This window comes from Mixophyes fleayi, chromosome 1, assembly GCF_038048845.1.
Source record: "Mixophyes fleayi isolate aMixFle1 chromosome 1, aMixFle1.hap1, whole genome shotgun sequence".
NCBI lineage: Eukaryota > Metazoa > Chordata > Amphibia > Anura > Limnodynastidae > Mixophyes > Mixophyes fleayi.
Window position 1 is genome coordinate 96,747,022 of NC_134402.1, and position 16,575 is coordinate 96,763,596.

At 37.4% G+C, this 16,575-nt stretch overlaps 1 protein-coding gene across 1 annotated transcript in view; it reads left to right on the forward strand.

The window, feature by feature from the left end:
• Positions 1-15,440, forward strand: part of GASK1B (golgi associated kinase 1B) — a 57,916-nt gene extending 42,476 nt beyond the window's left edge. The window contains exons 3-4 of the mRNA XM_075198227.1: positions 10,184-10,410; positions 11,595-15,440. Coding sequence (XP_075054328.1) covers positions 10,184-10,410; positions 11,595-11,802 — 435 coding nt within the window. The 3' untranslated portion in view covers positions 11,803-15,440. The remainder of the gene's footprint in view (positions 1-10,183; positions 10,411-11,594) is intronic.
• The last annotated feature ends 1,135 nt before the right edge of the window (positions 15,441-16,575 follow it).

Sequence of the window (16,575 nt, forward strand, 5' to 3'; positions counted from 1 at the left end):
ACTGAATACCTCATTGTCCACCTTTAGCCTGTTACCAAACTGACGATGCCGTGTTACATTTGCATGAATACAGTTAAGAATACTTATAACTTGTTGCAAAGTGTCACTTAAAATAGTAGCTTTAGCACAGAGATTTTGCTGATTCAAGATTCAATGAAAATAAATAAGAGCATCTGGATATGTTAATACTTTATTTATCTGTACAATAAACCCTTTATGTTTTCCTATCATGCAAGGTGCACCGTCTGTACATACACTCACTAAATGTACCGAATTCAGTTCTACTTTATGACATTTATCTTGAAAGGTGTTGACGATATCTATTCCCACGTGGTCTGCTTGTAAGAGTGCCCAAAGCGAGTTACTCTTTGTAGCAAAGAAAATCTTCTGTTATGGCCCAAATGAAGTATAAAACCTGCGCCAAGTCAGTAGTATCAATTCAGTCATCTAAAGAGATTGAATAATATATATTTTCCTTTTTGAGTAATGCAAGACGTTGTTCTGTTACCTTGAAGGCTAATTCATGCTGCTCATCAGTTATGGTTCTCCGTGAAATAAGCAGTTGTTTGTACTTTGAAACGTTATTGGGGTCTAAGCATCCTACAACTTCGACAATTAATTATTTCACGATTTCTACATTACTGAATGGCTTCCCTTTTTTCCCAGAGTATATAAGCTACTTTATAAGTTACTTTAATGGCATTAATTCCAGGGGGTGAATGTATCAAGGTCCGATTATTTAAAATTGCGGAAAATCGCGGGTGATAGCCTGCGATTTTAGTTCCCAATTCACCAGATGTATTTTGCTGCGATTTCAAACTCTCCTGCGTTTATCAAACTCTCCTGTGTTTGCTAGCTGCGCGATTAGTAAACACATCACTGTTACACTGTCTGTCTATAGAGCCGGAGGTCCGGCAGCTGTCAAAAGTTTAAAAATAGAGAAATGTTAAAAAAAAAAAAAAAAAAAAGCTGGTTGTGTAAATATCGGTGAAAAATTTGCTTGGGTCCCCCTGATTTTCACATAACCAGCACTAGGCAAACCAGCCGGGTTGGTTGGCACTATAGCAGGGGGACACGCGGCAGGGGTCCCTCTGCCATATTGACATACCAATCCCAGGCTGTTCAGCGCTGGGCTGGATTCCCTAGGAGTGGGGTTCACCGAAAAAAAATTAGCGGGCCCCCCTCTAGGAAGAACCATCCCAGTGCTGAAAGCACTAGGGCTCTTTCTACACCCCTGGGCAGTGGGTGTAGGGTAATATCGGCGATTATAATGTTAAAAAACTACATGGAACTACAAGTCCCAGCCTTGCCAAGGTGCCATAAACAGTGTGGGCATGCATGGCAGCCAGGTCATGCTGGCACTTGGAGAACCACAACCAAAAATGTTTATTAGCCTAAATATTAGATAGTGCACGATAATAAAATAGTACATAAAAACCAAAAGATAAATATTCATATGTTACAAATCAATAATATGCAATGTCCATAATACCCGGGTATTAATAAACCAGTCTCTGAAATAGAAATAGTACTGGATAATCCTCTCTTCATATACATATACCCTTCTGAAAGGGTGTTTAAAAGCAGCAGTCGGCCGAGGGTAAGCAGTAACATATGGAGCTACACGCTCCTTTTAGATGCAATGGTATTTAGTTAAATCACCTGACGCTCCGTCTGGGTGCTCTCAGACAGCAGTCATCTCAGAGTAAAACACGTATGCATTTGATAGCACACTTTAGTTCCACCTCCTGCAGTAATGCTGCCAACTCGGGTATATCAATAAATATAATCAGAAGATAATAAAAGAATCCAATAGCCCACATGTATAACGAGTCCCAGGTATTACATGTAAAGCAGTCTCAGCAGCGAATGTTTAGCAGATGTATGATGTGTTTCATCTGTAACAATCAGACTTTATCAAAGACCGTGGAGCTCTCTCCATTCAATCCTTCCTTAAATAAGACAAGTAGGTTTGGGTCTTATCCTTCAATTGGTCTCCTAATCGGAAGCAGCTGAGATACGCTTCACACTTCAAGAAAATGCACACACATATTATTTTAAAAACAACAATTATACAGGCAATAAGCTATTAGTCTCGGTACAAGTACTTCCCGACCAGGTTGACTTGTGGTTAGCACGATGGCTAAGTGGTTAGCACTTCTGCCTCACAGCACTGGGGTCATGAGTTCAATTCCCGACCATGGCCTTATCTGTGTGGAGTTTGTATGTTCTCCCCGTGTTTGCATGGGTTTCCTCCAGGTGCTCCGGTTTCCTCCCACACTCGAAAAACATATTAGTAGGTTAATTGGCTGCGAGTTTCTCTCTCTTTCTGTGTGTGTATGTTAAGGAATTTAGACTGTAAGCTCCAATGGGGCAGGGACTGATGTGAGTGAGTTCTCTGTACAGCGCTGCGGAATCAGTGGCGCTATATAAATAAATGGTGATGATGATGATGATGATGAGGCAATACAAATATATATTATTAACTCTCTCTGATAATGGCCAATACTCAACAAGAAAATCAAACTGCTGACAATATTTATAAAATAATTGTGACTAGAGACACTTTGGCAAAACCATGTTGCCATTTACCTCCTGGAGGGGGAGGTAAATTTATAATGTGGGTACAGATTTATAGTTGGAGTAGGGCATGTCCTAAATCAACTTTAAATTTCAGTGTAAAAATAAAGCTATCAAGTATTTTTGTGCTACTTGAAAAAGCAGCCAGCATTTAACTTATTTGTAAAATAATAAACTAATATGCACCCCTTGCATTGTAACATGGTATTGTCCAGGAGAAAACTTACTCATTTTCTTGCCCTGCTTTTGTTAATGAATCATGCCCAACATCAGCACTTATGTTCCTTGATGAATCAGGCCCTATGTGTGTAAAATGATGACTTCTATCCACCACCAACAAATGATGTTGGGACAGTCATTCTTTTTAGCAAGCATTTTTTGAACAAATTGTTATCATAATATAATGGATAGTTTCTGGTGTTGAGTAGCAGAATGGTAATTCATGGTGATACTTTAGGTCCACTTTAAATCTTAACTTAAATGTACCCAATACACTACTAACAGCCAAACCTAAGCTGTGCTATGGAAATTATAGTATTGAAAAATATATTGTTAGAATAATCAGTGGGTTTTAAATTCACCATTGCAGAGCAGAATTGTAGGTACTGTATCATCTGAGAATGAATCTGATGCTTTGCACTGTACAATGTAATTATTATATTTACAAAGGATCACAGCATGTATTTTAATTGTATCTTATTAGCAACATAGGAATGAGTAAGTGGAATTATATTGTCTTATTGGTAGCACAGGGTGTATTCTTGTGCAATAATGCATTTGCAGAGAAAGAATTCAGAAGATAAAAATAGGATGGCTCACTACTGTAATGGCTCCTTTTGTGTCAATAGCACACATAACTCTCCTTTTGTGACTATGCTATGCCTGGAATGTAATATAAAGTCCTGTGAGGATTAGATTGACCCCAAACATAGTACAAGTCTTTTAGAAATAGTTTTGTGCGTGTCACACTTCAGAATACATGTCAGCTTATTAATAGGTGTCTGCTTTTCATGTTATACACCCTGTCAACAACTAAGTAAAGTGAGTGGGAAAAATAGTGAGAGAGTTACCTTTTTAATCCCTGGTCAAAGTAAGTCAGAAAAATAAAATATCTTTACTATTGTCTTATAAACTTGGTCTGTCATATGCGTATACATGTTAGTAGTAGTTTACCGTCTTTATGTCTCCTCCAGTGACTGTTTAAAACAGTTGAAATGTTTTTTTCTGAGTCTTTTAAGACAAGCCTCCAAAATTTCAAATGGTCAAACAAGGGGGACTTAGAGACAGATGCATAGCAATAAGGGGTGCAGCTACAGGTCTCAGGGTGAGGTGTCTCCCCGCTCCCCCCAAGGCCCCTGCCCTGCTCTCAGTGGAGCAGAATGGAGACCTCTTATATGTGGCCTGCACATGTGCTGGACCAGACAGGCTCAGAAGAGGCCTACCGATATTGAGGCGAGAATGGCATCGCCAGCCTCTACCCAAATTTTGCTATGGGGCCTGTTGATGCAATGGTCTGCCCCTGTTTAGAGATGTTCTCCAGTCACATAAGTGCAATATCATAGTTCCCTATTCTCCCGGAATATCCAGGAGACTCCAGAATGTCTGGGAGTTCTCCCGGACTCCCGGGGGAGCAGCGCATCCTCCCAATTTCTGTCACTTCCTTAGTGACTTGAGGGCCTTAGTGACATGATTCACATCGCGTCATCCTGGCCCTGCCCAGTGGCGCACGCAGGGGGGGGGGGTTTCTGGGTCTCCAGAAACCCCTCCCCTCCGCTAAAGAAGTGCCCCTGTACTATCCAGCATCCGCGGCGGTGCTGTATTGTATACAATACAATTTTAGAGGAAAGCCTCTCTCGGACATATCTTTTACATGGAGAACACCTACTAATAAGCAACATTTAAGTATTATTCACATTGAAGCATGTTCTGCATATATTTTTATGCTTAATATGCAATGTTCTGTGCATATAATGACATTTTGTTCTGTCCTAGTGTTCACATAACTAGCTGTGACACCTCAGTATGTGTAATGTGTAACATTGGTCAATATTTAAAGCATTCCTCACCTCCCAGTCACATTCCCCAGGTCTAGGAACAGTTTGTGAATTTCTAGTAACCCAATTGCATCTCAGCCTTTTTGATTGTGAGACAAACATTGATTTAAGAGCTAATAAGTTACAGACACATGAAAGCTAAACAGAACAGAAGTGATTTATTAACTAATGAGTTATCGCTACCTAATTTTAGCCTGGTAAATATTAATACACTAAACTTATGGTTCTAAATTCCATGTTTATGTTGTAGATGTTGTACTTAGTGAAACATTTTTTACTAGAGGTTTGTATGCTTTTTTAAAAAAGATCAATACACAGTTGTTCTAAGCAATAGTTTTCATATGCTATGTAAATAATCTCGATCGTTACCTTTTTTTAAACACATCACGTAACAGTTGCAGGTGTGGCTCAAAAATCAGAATCCAGATATCAGAAAATCAGAATTATAGATATTTTATTCTGCAAACATATTTTTCTTTTGAGATGATCACACGATGCTCAATCCAATCCTGGGATACCATCCTATTTCATGTGGTCTGGGATTTTCATCACTTTTAAGCAAATTTGTTTATTATAACGTTTATTTTAGAATATATTTTCTGTAAGAATTGTTAGTATAGGAGCGCTTTGCTCCGTCCCCTGATGCTATGGCTGCCTGTGAACATTCAATGTGCGCTACTGCGCATGTTCGGCCATACCAGATAACTGATACTTCGGCTTTTGCGCCGACTCTTCACTGACACCTGATACGGAGCAGACACAGAAAGTAGTCGCTGCAATCCTAACATAAGATATAAGTCCTAAAGCATATAAGAAGGTGACAGAAGTCTCCCTATGTATAATAGGAGTCTGTGCCCACAAAAACGAAGTACTTTACGGACGTGCTGCATATATTAGAACCTACCTGCATCTACATATGTATAAGAGTGCATCTGCCAGAATATCTACATACAAGAGAGTATACTGTATATACATAATACTATTACTGCTTTATCTTTAGCAAACAACAAAAATGATTTTTTAATAGGCACAGCAGCTTACCAAACAAGGGAGTATTACGCTTCTACAATTTCTCCAGGTGTGCAACTGGCCTCTAGGGAATAAGGGAACTAGTGTCCTTACCTGGGGAATGGTGAGAAACAAGGAGGAGTATAATGAGGATTCCACCCAGCTCACAGAACCAGCTGCAGGTCTGAGGGAGGACGACAGAAGTGTAGTGAGATACTGTAGTACACACAAAAACTGATATAAATAAAAAGCCAATGGAGCAGTCTTTTTTTTCTAGACAAGGCTCAAATAATAGCACAAATCTGAGGAGCAATAAACACTAGATTTGCATGTGTCCATTATACCTGTTGTTGAGACCCATAAATATTAGCAGTGTAAGATCACATCAGTTGAATCATAAACAATTATTTGCCCAAGATAATGGCCAGACCTGCCTAACAAGGGTTGATTAAGGTCATTAAAATGGAAAAGGGAATATGCTTAATAATATGACTGGTTTTGCACACAAATGCAAACATTACATTTTGTTTTATGGGAATGGATATTTAAATGAGATTCCATTTAGGTATTTATCTTTTACCAGGAATGAGCATTTAAGCTGCACACTAGACAGATTTTTCCACTATGTCAGAGGTGGTGTCTCAGCCACTATATATCAGGGACACTATCATCATCATCATCACCATTTATTTATATAGCGCCACTAATTCCGCAGCGCTGTACAGAGAGCTCACTTACATCAGTCCCTGCCCCATTGGGGCTTACAGTCTAAATTCCCAAACACACACACACACACACACACACACACACACACACACACACACACACAGACAAGGGTCAATTTATTAACAGCCAATTAACCTACCAGTATGTTTTTGGAGTCTATACATCTGACCCAGAAGAGGGGCAATATTAATGGACCAAGAGGATTAGGAGTTTTTGGGACAATTCCATCTAAAGCAGGGACATTTGGGAGAAATGCTGCGTTCCTTATTACTTTGCTTGGTTAATGACCCCATAATGTCTTGTCTCTGACAGTCTCACAGTTATATGAGACAAGCACTGGTGTCAGTATAATAAAGATATTTTTATGTGAAGTGAACCTGGTTGTTGTTTGTTATAGAGCGAATTGACTTCGGACAGTGGATGAGCGAATGGTTGTGGTTGTGGCAGGCTGCCTCATCAACTAGGAAAAGACCTTGTTCTGTCTGGCTTAAAACCTATATTTAGCAGTGGCTTTAATGTTCTCCAAACTAAACATAGCGTTGCCAGGGTGGTGGTCTGGACTAAGCAGGAAACTTACATCAGTCATTTTCCCGATTGTTTTTGTGGGGAATGTCCCGAATCTACGTGTGATTCATTCTTTTCAAATTAACAAAATGAAAAATGTAAATTAACAGTAATTTTCTTTCCATCTGTATTTTTCTGTATATATGATAAACATATAAGCAGGGATGGATGTCTAAAGTAAAAGGGCTAGATTACTTCACATCAAATTCACAATTCAATCTACAGATACAGCAAGCATTAAATTAAGATTTAATGTGCAGTTATTTATTCTCACTGCTCCTTGTTTAAGCCTTCTGTAACGTGCAACAAATGGCATTCCATGACTGCACACTGAGTAGATTCATTACTTTACTTTGGCCATACCCTGAACCAAAATTCATTATTGTGCCCTTAAATAAAAAAGGATGGACGTGCATTCCAGCTTTTCCAACACATGCTGTTTGTATGTTCACACATTGATGTTCAAATGAATTATTATTACAGTAGAACAGTACAGTATACTGACTGGTATGAATGATTAAGCATCCTATGTAAAGCACTGTGTGATATAGTAATGCTATATAACTAAAGGTTAATAAATATATATATATATACTAGAGAATAAGCTCTTTTATACAGTGTGTTTATACTGTAAATATACTCCAGTTGTACTGAGAGCAGCTGCACATGCCTTTTTTTTGTTGATACCTGAAAGGCATTTAATCTGATCAAACAGTTCTGTTCATGCCCCACAGTGTGTGTGTGTCCCTACTTCCACTAGAGTGTAAGCTGTCTAATGGACTATATGGGCCTGATGCATTAAGTAAAGTAAGGCAAAAAAAGGAGTAAGTTTTCTCCTGGACAAAACCATATTATAATGCAAGAGTGGCAAATTAGTTTATTATTTTTCACATAAGTTAAATAGTGGCTGGTTTTTTTTTTCATGTAGTGCACACATATTTGATAGCTTTATTTTTACACTGAAATTTAAAGTTGATCTAGGACAGTAACGTAACGAGGGTGGTGCGGGCGGTGCCTTCGCCCAGGGCACAAAGCCAAGGGGGCGCAGCAGCTGCCCGTTACCTGCCTTCAGCCCTTAAGTTCCGCTTAAGGGCTGAAGAGAGAGAGAGATTTTAACTTACCAGAGTTTGATGCTTCAGCCGTTAAGTTCTGCTGTGGAACGCATGTGCGTTCCACTGACAGGAAGTTCAGTATTTAGAACGCAAACTTGCGTTCCACTTGTGTCACTCAGATCCTTACGCTTGCCCATTTTTCCTCCTTCCAACAATTCCATTTCAAGAACTGACTGCTCACTTGCTGCCTAATATATCCCACCCCCCTTGGGAGGTCCATTGTAACAAAATAATCAATTTTATTCACTTCACTTCACTTGTCAGTGGTTTTATTATTGTGGATGATCTGTGTAACAAAAGTGTCTTAATTACAATCAAAGATACTATTCATTAAGGGCCTCATGTAGAGTTGGATACATTTGCGCCCAAAACATACCTGTAAAATGGCGCATTTATGTTATTTGTATCTTAAGATACTCAGCATAGTGCATTAAATGTATCTACATGAAGATATGGTTTAAGCACCTCAAGATATGTTTTAAGCATGTTTTAAGTGTATCTTGATGCAGCCACATACCAGTCATCATTATCAACTTGATGATTATTGGCGTTTTAATGTATAATTAAAAGTAAATAAAAATAAGTCACCCCCTCTCCCAAATTAAACTAAGCACCAGCGCTCATAGCCAGTGCTGGGTTTTGCCAATATGGGGGGACAGACAGCGAAGTGTACCCCCACACCGCACCAGTAACAGACAATGACAGGCTGGGGCTGGTCAGGTTGTAACAGGCAAACAACGTGGGGTCCCCCTGTCACAGTGGGACACAATCCCTAGGGAAAAATATCATCATCATCACCTTCATCACCATTTATTTATATGGTGCCACTAGTTCCACAGCGCTGTACAGAGAACTCACTCACATCAGTCCCTGCCCCATTGGGGCTTACAGTCTAAATTCCCTAACATACACACACACACACACACACACACACAGACAAAAATATGACAGCATATCACAAATTATAATCATCAACACAGAAAAAAATACACCATGTCAATGGAATGTGCAGAGATGCATACTTATGTCCAACTGTAAAGTCAGGCCTTAAGTGTCTTTTAGGTGCCATAAGGTGCATGTGGCAAAAGTGGGTGTCTGTACCGTGTCCCACTGAACGAACTTGAAATAATGTCTGCTATACAGAGAAGACTGGCATACAGCATGCGCTACTGTTAGTACCGTAGGACACAAAAGTGCATAACATGGGCATTGCCATATTTACAGTACACTACTTTTCTTATGAATGCGCATGCAGAGACTTTCAGTAATGTGAACAGATAACAATGTGCAAGCATGCGCAGTTAGATTGTTCAGTATTGCCATCTGGTGGTAGAAAAGGGTGATGCATGTAAATAAAAGTAATTGAAACTTGACGTTATAGGTGGAAGTTATTTAGGCTTTAAGAGATGCAATACCTTGATAGTACAATCTGATATGTTTCTGTAAAGGTTAATGCATGTTACATGAATGAAGTTAAGCCGGTGTTAATTGATAGTTTAACTCTTGCTAAATCTATAAGTGTGAATGTTGTGATAATTTTTTTGTTTTGTAAAATGATGCCAGATTGTGCAGGAATTATTGTGTTTTCTCTCCTAACCCTCACTCGTATCTGGATATACTTTGCAAATCGTAAAATATTTGCCTTAGCTGCTAGAAGTGCAGTCCAAAGATAATTTAGCAACTACTTTTCTGAAAGATCTATAGAGAACTGACTTCTGTAAGTGTCAGGTGTAGCAAGGTGCTAGGAACTTATCAGAGTTTAATAATGAATTCTGCCTACAGATGGCGCTGTGCACCACAAGTTCATAAAAGTAATAATAATAATAATAATATATAAATATAGCTGATGTTTTGCAAATTATATGCATAGCACTGTTAAAAGATCTAATGTCGATGCCCTCGGAAGTAACATTTAAAATATATTTTTAGCAATATGCATGATATTAATGATGAATAGTTTGCAATGTTCCCTGTTCTAAGTGTAGTGTCATACTGACTATTTTTCCACAGCAATTATGCAAGCAAACCCATTATGAAAAATTATTATAAATACCATGAACAGCTTATGTCCCTGGCATATGGGTTATGAAAGCATCGTTTATATCTATCAATTTCATTGAATGTTATCTTTCCGTGCAGGTCTACACTCGTCTTGATAAACACTGCTGCGGCTTCAGACCTCGAAAAGAGGACACATGTGTGCAAGAAGGGTTACACTTGAAATGTGACGACCCTCATAATATTGACCTGACACACATAGTAGAAAAGAAGAATGACCCTAGGCACTTGGTTTTTATTAATAACAAAGGATATTTTGATAGAAGTGAAGATAATTTGGATTTTAAACTGCTGGAAGGAATAAAAGAGTGAGTATTGCCATAATTAATTTAATGAATGTGTATTTGTTGATACATTTACAATATATGTAAAATACGATGTCTTTCCTTAAACCTGAGCCAGTACATATATGCAAAATCCAATCTAATAATGTATGGGGAGTAACTTGGGGATTAATGATCTTCTTAAAAAGCTATAAGGATCACATTGCTGACAGATATCTCATTCAAGACATGGAAACATGATATTAGGCATACGTATTCTGCAGAAAAAATGTTAAATTTATCACCATATTTTTGATGCATTTGATACCACCGTTTAAGCCCATATTCCCTTTCATTTTGGTGCACAAATAAGTTGAGCCCTAGTTTGGATTAATACAATTCTGGCAGTTTCGGGATCCACAAACTTATTCACACAACCTCAAACAATATGGTAAAGTTCATCTTAAAGGAACTAACTAAAATGCTCCTTTACCCAGTACTATTTGCCGTTCTCGTACAGACAACTGACAGTGGGCCATTAGTGATAGTGAACTGACTCATTCTACAAGAATGGGCAGGTTGACCTTAAAAGCATGTGTAGAGAGCTAATGAGTGCCCTGGAGTATACACTCAGAGACACTGGATGTGATTCTGTTCTGTTGCGCTTTAAAGTGGACAGAGGAGAACTGATGTGCGATCCACCTGCTGGGCCTAGTTGGTATATAAAATCCAGTTAATCTGTAGCTATGCCATGTTCGTTAAAAATGGTCATCACCCTTTCCCCCCTGACCCTCGTCTTTCATATTCTCAATTATAGTTTTGCAGTACATTTGTTCAAAAGCTTGTTTCACATTATCTAAAGGAATTTATAATTGTTATGTTTTGTTTGATTTTATGTCTAAACTTAAGTGGAAGCCGGTGATTGAGGGCCAAATCAACCACTGGTGCAAGCTACATCGTTTACCTAATGTAAAAGGGGAAGTATTGCATGTATACCATTGTGCATTTGTAAGTATCCTGCACAGCAACGGTAGACTGCCATTCACAGGCCTTGTAAAAATCAAAATAGATTGACTGCAATCAATTTATTTATGGATTTAAGTCAACAAGTGAATGAAGTGTTTGCACTTTTCAAGCAGTGTTTAGCCTTCTAAACCCATTGGCACAAATAGGTATGTCTAAATATTCTGATTAATTAGATAAAAGTTCATCTTCCCTTGTATTTTCAGGTTTCCTGAATCTGCTGTGTCAGTGCTAAAAAGTCATAGACTACGGGAAAAACTCCTCCAGTCATTTTTTCTGGACAAGACCTTCTGGGAAAGTCAAGGGGGACGTAATGGCATTGAAAAGCTCATTGACGTAATAGAGAGGAGGGCTAAAATTCTGCTCACGTACATCAATGCTCATGGAATTAAAGTTGTACCAATGAATGATTAAAATGACCAAAGGACCTCATGAAACAAGAAAGTGAAAACATTGTGTCACATTTACTTGAACTAGCACAAAATGTAATGATACAATTGTTTTCTATATATTTTGGGGAAAATGTAATGTATGGTGTACAGATATGGCATTTTTTAGCTAGAAAACTACAAATTCTGAAACCAAGAGAGAAAAATAATAAGTAATTAGTGGTTATGTCATATACACAAACATGATCATCATATGTTTCCTTCCATGGACACTATCTATGAGGAACACAACTAAACAATTTGGTGAGGAGAGATATGCCAGGGTAAGTGGGGGGAAAGCCAGAGATAATTTCTATATGTAATTTAGTATATTTTAAAAATGGTATTCCAAATGTGTATATTATCTGGAAAATCCTTTGTCTCATGCATTACAGAAATTAGATCCCACACCTCTATTACCATATATGTGCGTTGAGGCTGAATTATCTTCAACAATGTATCAATATCATTTATACTTAGCTTTGCTAGGAAGGTTTTATAGACTTTATAAAATCAAAACGCCACACTAGATTGGGTATTTATATGGCATCAATATTGTATGTTTCAAGTTGAATAAAACATCAACATAGAGCTACGATACCTTTTATAGCCTGCATTTATCATGGTGACATATACTACTGCTTGTGGAGAGCGGAGCACAGATCTTCAGGCTGTCTGAGTTTCTGCAATTTATTTTTTCTGCTCTCACAGCTTTGGAATATATACACCAACTCCCAACAGTGGGAGGTTAAACGTTTTCAAGAATGCACAAATAACTTTATGCTTTAGAAATAAAATAATATCTGTATGATACAGATTTGTGGCATGTATTAAGGAAGGGAATGAAGATATAGTACTGATCATTGTAGGGAAGGAGTAGTGTTTTCAGACATGTTAATATTGCAAGAGTGACCATTTTTAAAAATAACTCCACCCAAACTAAAATGAATTTTTGGGTGAAGTGTCATTCAGTTATGGTTACTTACTTACACTCTGACAAGATATTGCATTAGTGTGTACGCTCCCACGATCTGGTTTTATCGTATCAAAGCTCATCCTATCATTTGATTTGGTTTTATAAACTTGCTAATAATCATGATCAGCGATGGAATGATGTCAGCCAAATTCTGAAGTGTATATGCACTCACGACCAGCAGTGTAGGCAGATCTATATAGGGGCCAATTCAATTGCGCCGAGGATAACGTAGCGTTAACAGTATTACCGTTAATACGGTTAAACTGCGCATAATTACCCATAATACGGTAATTTCAATGGTGGATTTTTACTCGCGGCTCCCTGAGCTGCGAGATGAAATCCAGGCTAAAATTACCGTAACAACGGTAATACTGTTTATGCTACGTTATCCTTGGCGCAATTGAATTGGCCCCATAGAGTCACAATCTTTTCAGCAGATGGTTATGACGGATGATGAGCGCAGATCTGAACTTAGATCATGTAGGTGTGTACACATAAATCTGCATGCTCATCTGGACTTTCAATTGTTGGTAAAATCATTAAAGAAATCAGTAATTTTCTGTAGTGTGTACCCAGCTTTAGGCAGCCTTTCCAAGCACTAAACATTGATGTTAATGCCCCTCCCCTATGAACTCCTATTCATACAAATGGTTCAGAGAGAAGTGTTTCATTAACACCACTCTACCCGGAACTAAAGTTTAAGGGCTAGATTTACTAAGCTGCGGGTTTGAAAAAGTGGGGATGTTGCCTATAGCAACCAATCAGATTCTAGCTGTCATTTTGTAGAAGGTACTAAATAAATGAAAGCTAGAATTCGATTGGTTGCTATAGGCAACATCCCCACTTTATCAAACCCGCAGCTTAGTAAATCTAGCCCTAAGTCTTGGATGGAGTTTTACTTTAGAACGGATCCCAATCTACAATAGAGCTTATGAAAACTGACCCATAGTGATATATTGAGAGATATAGATGAACTTGCACTGCGCTCGTTCTGCCTGCAGTTTTTGTCAGTAAGTGAGGTATGGGGTGTTCTCGAAGAACAGGCGGCTCTATTTTCTGTATATAGAGGTCATATTTGATTAATTATAACACCCCTTCAGTAAATGTAAATATTTCTGAGTTTATTCAATGCACTAACATTAAATTAAATAAACATAAAGCATAATAAACATAACAAATAAACATAAAATAAATGAACTATTGCTTCATTCACAATATTGTAAAACACATAACAATGAAAACATTTAATTGCATTATAAAAGTAACTTTCATAACAGGCTGTTGTAAAATGGTATAATTCTACACGTTTTCTATAGAAACAAATGAAAAAGCACAACTATAAAAAGTACCTTTATTGTAATAGTAAACAATATGTTGCGAGCTATTGTTCCTGTTTATACTTTCTAAACATAAACCATGTTTGTTTTGAAATATGACCAAAATACTGTATATTTCCTTTTTTTCCTCATTTTCAAGGTGTAGAAGCTAATGGCTTACAATAATATTTGTTTTACTTTTTTTGTTTTTTAAAACCTTTCAAATATTTTTTATTGACAACTTTTTTAAAAATGTAATGACAATCTACATTTCTTACTTGCACATATTAATGTAATTCAAAGAATTGGCATAAAAACGTGGGTAGAGAGTAGAAATAAGGGACTATGTAGTCTGTTTAGGACCCAAAACATTGATGTGCTGAATTGTATTTGTAAGTAGCACAAAAGAGTGTCAGAAGTTAATATTCTCAGCTTTGTTTACTGACAAATACTGCAAACTTATTTTTTTGCAGACTGTCAATATATTGTACAATGTCTCTGCAGGTGCCTAGATGGGAGAGCAGAAATGTACACACAGGATTGATGCAAAATTGGGAAGGGAAGTCTGTTGGGCAGATTTATTAAATGTATTAATTGTACTCGATTGTGAAAGATTTACATTCACTATCAAATGAATACATTCTATCAGATTAGGAAAAAATATTTGTTAAAAATATTTTTTTATATATATATATATCGTTTTACCCTAAATTAATTAGGAAATTGAGGCATTGAGAGTGAAGAAAGATCTGCCATGATGGTGTAAAACATACATCTTTAGTAAATACCTCCCCTGTGTCCTTATGTTTTCTCTCCCTTACTAATATGATTCTTTTAATCGCTCTCCATTTTATTCATATAGAACTTGTATTATTTCCTGTTTGGTCATAGAAATAGATATATCAGAAGCATCATCCATGAAATATGGCATCTACTAACACACTGTTGCAATAACATTTTTTTGGTCTTTAAAATACGATTGCTTTTTATTTTCAAGTAATAATTTTTATGCATCTGATATGTTTACAATCTAAGTAAAAAGAAAAAAAATTGCATGAAACATCTTTAAGGTTTTTTTTGTATGCAAAAATTGTAGCACTTACATTTGTGTTAAATCTAAAGAAATCACCTATAGTTTGTTAACATTATGTATTTGAGCCTTACCTGTAACAGAATTTGTGCTATGGAATTACACTGTTAAACACTTATGCCAAAACCATATGTTACAAATGGTAACATTGCAAAATATTTTTTTTTTTTACCATGTTGGTAAGTGTCTTATTTGTAAAATGATGGGAAGGTGAAAAAAAATAAAATATATTAAATTAAAAAGTATTTTCGTTTTGGTTAAACTATATACTACATAAACATAAAACAATACATATTTTCCCCTGTGAATCCTAGATTTAATAAAGGGGAACTGCATCGACATTTCGGTATAATAAAAATATTAAACATGTATGTTGTATTAGCACCCCCAGTGGCATATAAATCATGGTTGCAGAGGTAGCAGCTGCATCATTTGTGATAGTACAATCAGAAGTGTCAATTAGTTGTTACCTTTTAGTTATTTGCCATTATTTCCATCAGTCTGTTATGGATATATAATTTATATCAAAAATGTGTTTTGACAAAGTTATTGCACATCCAGATTCTTATGGGCATATTCAATTGACAGCGGGATCGCCAAAAATCGTTAATACGGTAATTTACTCGCTGGATTTCAGCTCGCAGCTCAGGGAGCTGCGAGCTGAAATCCAGCGAGATATTACCGTAATAATGGTAATATTTTTTGAGCGCACGATTTTCGGCGATCCCGCCATCAATTGAATATGCCCCTTAGTCTGCGACTAAGTTGGCTCCCCATGCAATATCAGGCTGTTTGGCCAATAATTCAGTGCTTGTGATGCTAAAACATCTGATCATGCCCAGAAATAAGTAATGAAGATGCTGCTATTAGTCTGTGCCGCTGGTAATCTTCCAACTACATTACTCGCCACCCATGTGGTCCTGTGTGCTGAGAATATTTCTTAAAAAGTGAAAGCCTCAATTACACAATATCCAGGTGCCTGTAGTCTTCAAAGTACTTTAAACATTTTTACACATATACTGCACACTAGACATGGGCCTTCCCTGCCTCTGCTGACTGTGATTGTGGCTCACTGTGGTATAGAGTCTGATTGACAACATTATCTTCACCCATCACAGCTGCATGCATAGATTTGGGCTTAGCTGTTGGAACACAGAGATCAAGATCACCAAATGAGTGTGGTGGCTAATAAGGCTGAAAGGGAAGGTTTGTACAGGAACATTATTTTATCCCGTCTCTAATCTGCTCTAATTTTGACAAGCGAATGGAGAAGAGACAGAAGCACACAAAGAGATAATTGATCTCTGTGGAGAGGTAGTAATGGAGTCCTCATGACCATCTTAATCTGGAGGATGAGGAATCATAGACGGGAAGGTA